Below are 5,675 nucleotides of genomic sequence, written 5' to 3' on the forward strand. Positions count from 1 at the left end.
AAGACGACGGGCAGCTTCCTGTGCACGGCCACCCTGGCCGAGGGCACCTGGCAGGACTTCCAGGCCAACGTGGAGCTGCGGCACCGTGGCATTCCCCCTGCCAGCTCGGAGGAGCCGGAGGAGAGCACACGACGAGCTCGTGAGGATGCCCGCTGCATCTGGGATCGGGCGCTGCCGCTCTGGGAGCTGCTGGACGAGGATGAGACCAACAAGACCAAGGCCATGTTCGGCATCTCCCTGGTGACAGATGCCACCCTGAAACGCTTCGGGGTGCGTTATCTGAGGACTGCCAAATCCCTTGTCTTCCCCTGGTTCAGCCCCCGCGACGCAACCCTGAAGGGCCTGAAGCTCCTGAGGGTGGAGAAGAAGGGGGATGCAATAGCTTATGTGGAAGAGACTTTACCCCGCTTTGATGCCTATCGCAATCTCTTTGGGCTGCCCCTGATTGGCCGCCGAGACGCAGAGCTGGTCTTAACCGGGTGGGAGCTGGATGCTCTGGCTCTGCACCAAGCTACAGGGGTGACCAGCCTGGCCCTGCCACGGGGGTCCACCTGCCTGCCCCCGGCCCTCCTTCCCTACCTGGAGCAGTTCAAGCGCATCACTCTGTGGCTGGGTGAGGACCTGCGCTCCTGGGAAGCTGCCAAGCTCTTTGCTCGCAAGCTGAGCCTCAAGCGCTGCTCCTTGGTGCGCCCCGGCAACCTGCAGCCCCGGCCCTTGGAGGCTCTGAACCAGGGCCTGAACCTCACCAAGATCCTGCGTGCCGCCCTGCCTGCCAGCCACAAATCGATCGTCTCCTTCCGGCAGCTGCGCGAGGAAGTGTTCGGGGAGCTGGTCAACACTGAGCAGGTGGCTGGCGTCAAGTGGGCACGTTTCCCCGAGCTCAACAAGCTCCTCAAAGGGCACCGCAGAGGGGAGCTCACCGTTTTCACAGGTGATGGGCAAAAGGCTGGTGGACAGGGGGAGCAGAGGGCTCTTTGGTGGCTTCACCCTCCTGGGGGTGATGACTCATGAGTCTTCCTGGTCCCTTTCTGCTCATGGCTTTGGCTGAGCCCATCATGGTGGCGTGCGAGAGGCTGGGGCGTCTTCCTGGGGGCGGTGGGGCCAGGTGTGCCAGTGTGAGGATGGGCTCTGTGCCTGGGGCAGTGCAGGGACTCCTGGGGTGGCCCTTCCCTGTGCTCCCATCTGCTGCCTCCTGTCTGAGCCCTCTTTGTGCCCCCCCACCAGCTGCCCACCCCTCCCTGCACCCCGCAGGGACCTGCTGGCTGCTGGAAGTGACATGTGTGTGCCTGGACACACAGCCTGGCATGAGACACTGCTTATTTATGGTGGCAGTGCTGTGGATGGGCCACTCTTAGTCTGCTCCCCAGAACTTCTACCTCTAAACAACCTCCTGGTGCGTTCAGATCAGGTCACATTTTCTCTCCCAGCTAATTCCTCCTGTCATTGTCCTTGTGCCAGGCCCGACGGGCAGCGGGAAGACGACTTTTATCAGCGAGTACGCACTGGACCTGTGCATGCAAGGGGTGTGCACGCTCTGGGGCAGCTTTGAGATCAACAATGTCCGCCTGGCCAAGATCATGCTGACGCAGTTTGCTGCCCAGCGCCTGGAGGACCAGCTGGAGCTGTATGACGAGTGGGCTGACCGCTTTGAGGACCTCCCGCTCTACTTCATGACCTTCCATGGCCAGCAGAACATCAAGTATGGTCCCACACCTTCATCCCCGGTAGCGTTTACCCCTCATGGCGTGTGCTTTGGGGCCCTGGGGAGCCAGGGCTTTTCTCCCTCAGTGAGCTGTTAATTTGGAGCTGGCAGGAGGCATGCTGGGGCTGGTCAAATCCGGGATTGGCATATGGGGACTACGTGGCTCAACTGGCTACATCCCTGCTGCCTCAGGGGCTGTGACAAACTCCTTTTGGGGTGGGGATGAGGGGAAGGGACCTGTCCCTGTGCTAGGTGGCTGCTCTAAAACCAGCCTCTGCCCCTGGCAGGATGTCTGTCCCCCTGCTCACCTGGCAGTGCTGCTTTTTGCTGAGGAGGGAGGATGGGCACCTCCAGCTCCTCTGTGCGCCCTGAGGGTCCCCACAGGGAGATCGTGGGATGGTGGGCAGGGGCTGTGTGGGTGGCAGCTGGGTCCTCCTGATCCAGCCACCCTTATCTGTGGGGATGGGGCTGCCCCTGTCATGTGGTGGAGGAGATGTGAAGATGGGACATGCCCAGGGCCCAGCAGGAGCCAGCCTAGTACCTCCCAGCTCTGCCTTGCCCTGTCCCTGTGCCTGGCTCAGCTTCCCCATCTCTGCCTCTGCTGATCCCAGTCTCCCTCTGCCCAGGACAGTGATTGACACCATGCAGCACGCTGTCTACATGTATGACATCACGCACGTGGTTGTCGACAATCTCCAGTTCATGATGGGACAGGAGCACCTCTCTGTGGACAGGTAGCCCTTCTCCAAGCTGCCCCTCCTTCCTCTGCCACCCTCCTTGCTGGAGCTGGCCCTGTTGGTGTCACGGCAGGGGCTGGGGACCCACACAGGATGTCCCCTTTAGTCCTGTCTGGCAGCCCCATTTCATTGAAGGGCGATCACTGCCCTGGGGAGGAAGAGGTGGGGAAGGGTGAGCTGGTTAGCTGCGATCCCTGTTGCACCCCATCCCCATGCCCACATGGGCCTGGCTGTCCCACAGAGTGTGAGCCTGGCCCCCATGGTGCTTCCTGCTGTGGGGCTGAACCTGGCAGCACCTTGCTGCCCCCCACCACTGGGCAGTGCCAGTCCCTGACCCCATTCTCACTGCCATGGCAGGATCGCTGCCCAGGACTACATCATCGGTGCCTTCCGCAAGTTCGCCACGGACAACACCTGCCACATCACACTGGTCATCCATCCCCGCAAAGAGGATGACGAGAAGGAGCTGCAGACGGCCTCCATCTTTGGCTCTGCCAAGGTGAGCTGGGCCGGGGTGGCCCCTCCTGTCCCTCAAGCACAGAGTGTTCCCAGGAAGGGGCTGGGAGGCGTCGGGCAGCTGTCCCCAGCTCCCACCAGCACCCTGAGTCATCACTGGGGACCCGAAAGGTGCTGTGAGGGGCAGGATGTCCCCAGGACTCCCGTCACCTGCTGAAGCGGCGTCCCCATTTGGCCAGGCTTTGGCAGGGAGGTGCAGACAGGGAGCAAACCCTTTGCCAGCTAACGCTCTGTCGGTGCTTTACGTGCAGTTAATTAATGCTCGCTGACTGTGAGTGGGATGTGGTATGAGATAATTAAAGGAGCCAGGGAGGGTGCAGGGATGGGCTCTCTGAGTGCTCCCGTATCACCGGCTGAAGCGGTGTCCCCATTTGGCCAGGCTTTGGCAGGGAGGTGCAGACAGGGAGCAAACCCTTTGCCAGCTAACGCTCTGTCGGTGCTTTACGTGCAGTTAATTAATGCTCGCTGACTGTGAGTGGGATGTGGTATGAGATAATTAAAGGAGCCAGGGAGGGTGCAGGGATGGGCTCTCTGAGTGCTCCCGTCAGCGTGGTGCTGAACAGCCCTGCAGTGGTGGGCAGGAGGTGCTCGCTCAGTGTCCCTGGCCCTCCTGTGCTCCCTTGTTTCCCCAGCCATGCTGCGGCTTCTGCTCAAACCTGTCTGCCCGATGGGTTGCTGCGATGTCCTGGGGGGAGACGGGGTTGGTGTCAGGGAGGTGCTGGAGTTGACATGCCCTGGGATACCCCATAACAAGGGCTCAGAAGAGCTGGGCAGGCAGCCCACGAGCAGTTCTGAGCCCTGTGACTCTGGCTGCATCCCCAGCACCCTCCTGGAGATGTTTTCCTCCCCCAGGCCAGCCAGGAGGCCGACAACGTCCTCATCCTGCAGGATCGTAAGCTGATGACGGGGCCGGGGAAACGCTACCTGCAGGTGTCCAAGAACCGCTTTGACGGGGACGTGGGCATCTTCCCCCTGGAGTTCAGCAAGGCCTCGCTCACCTTCTCGTCCTCCAGCAAAAGCAAGGTCCGGCTGAAGAAGATGAAGGAGGAGAAGGCACTTTCAGCCAAGAAGACTCCGGGAGGCTCGGGAGCCTCCAAGAAGCCATGAGCCCAGCAGGTCTCTTCTTCAGTCCATCAGGAGGGATGGGGACTGGTGCTGGGAGCACGGGGCTGGGGTACGCCAGCCCCTCTCCCCAGGAGCAGCAGCCACGCTGTGGCCCTTCCTTCTCCCACACAAACAAGCCTCTTGGCCACCAGCACAGTGTCTCTTAAGACATGGGGCCACCGTGAGGAGGAGTGGGCTCATCCCAGAGAAGAGCAGCCAGGGGAGGGTGCTTTGGCAAATGCTGGCTGCTCCATACTGGTGCTGAGTGCTGGGAGCGCAGCGGGGGGAGTGGAGTCAGCATGCTGTGGGCAATGGGGGGCAGTGACCCACAGCCCTGGGGTTTGGGAATCTCTGGACCTGGGGTAGGTCGTTAAATTGTGGCTAAAATGGAGCCGAAATCCCAGGCTGTCACTGATGGGAGGGACTGTGTGGGGGGACTGTACAGAGGGACACACGGTGGGACACCACCACCCCCCGCCCCGGGTGGGAGGGGGGGGAGTCTCTGGGCTCGATCCCAGCTGGGATGGAGCCAGCGAGGGGAAGGTGGTGGAGAGAAGTGCAGGAGATTGTGGATGGCTCTTGCCCCGGGGCTGCGCACTCTCCATGGGATGTGGTGGGAGGGTGGGAGCTGGACCCCCGTGGCATCCCTGGGTGGGTTGAAGGCAGCTCTAGCGTCCTGGTGCTCTCTGGTTCTGCCTGCTCATCCGATGCCTGACCTGGCCGCCTTTGCTCAGGGTCTCCCCAGGTCCCTTTCCCCGGGGAGCATCACCAGCAGTAAAACCTCCAGGGGAGCAGCCCTGCCTTGCTCTGCTGGGCTGGGGGGTGGCCCCCCCCGTGCCCTCTGGGCAGCAAATACTGTGACCTGGCCAGTCCTCACCATGGTGGGATGAGTCCATGGATGGATCTTGGTCTAATTCCCCCTCACCCCCCCTTTTTTTTTTCCCCACCCCTTTTCTAGTTTTATTAAAGCAGAAATGTGAGTGCTGTTCCTGTGCCACTCTCCCCATGGCCCCGGGGGACCCTGGGGCTGGAGTGGGGGGACCCCAGAGGGTTTGGGGGTGCCGTGCCAGGGGATGCTCCCGCTGTGCATCCCAGCCCTGGCACGTGGGTTATTACCTTCCTCCGCGCCGGGCATAGTTTTAACCTGAGCCATAACGAGGGGCCGGGGCGGGCAGGCGGTACACACCCAGCCCCGGGTTTCCGGGGTGCACCGGCTCTCCGGGGCCTGGAGAGCACCCTTGGGTGCTGCCTGCACGGGTGTGAGGACCCCCCCGCCAGCGGGGATGGCAGACGAGGGTGCTGGGGAAGCGGAGGTAAGGTGGGGGAATGGTGGGGGAAGACAGGCCCCCACGCAGTCAGGTCAGGGTTTGCATGGGGGCGTGGGGGGGGCTGTGGGTGTCCCCCCCAGGGCCCCTCCGGCTCCCTGGCCCAGTGTCCAAGCGATCTAGCCTGGGGTGGGGGCTGTCACGGGGCTGTGGGGTGAAAGCGGGGTAGTGGGAAAGCCTGGGACCCCCACCTCCCACCCATCCCTCCTTGGAGCTGGAACGGGGTGATGATGCCGAGCTGGGGTGGGGGGGACCCCGGGCAATCCCAGCCCCCCCGTGGGGTGGTGGGCA

At 62.5% G+C, this 5,675-nt stretch overlaps 1 protein-coding gene across 1 annotated transcript; it reads left to right on the forward strand.

Annotated features, from left to right (window-relative positions):
- Nucleotides 1-4,489, forward strand: TWNK (twinkle mtDNA helicase; the record flags this gene model as incomplete). Its single annotated transcript, XM_035893637.1, has 5 exons — nucleotides 1-931; nucleotides 1,459-1,699; nucleotides 2,329-2,436; nucleotides 2,797-2,938; nucleotides 3,808-4,489. Coding segments are annotated over 5 exons (1,677 nt in total), but the record flags the coding sequence as incomplete, so codon positions are not given.
- Nucleotides 4,490-5,675: the final 1,186 nt, after the last annotated feature.

The sequence above is a fragment of the Egretta garzetta genome, unplaced genomic scaffold (genome assembly GCF_000687185.1).
Source record: "Egretta garzetta isolate BGI_Z169 unplaced genomic scaffold, ASM68718v1 scaffold135, whole genome shotgun sequence".
NCBI classification, from domain to species: Eukaryota; Metazoa; Chordata; class Aves; order Pelecaniformes; family Ardeidae; genus Egretta; species Egretta garzetta.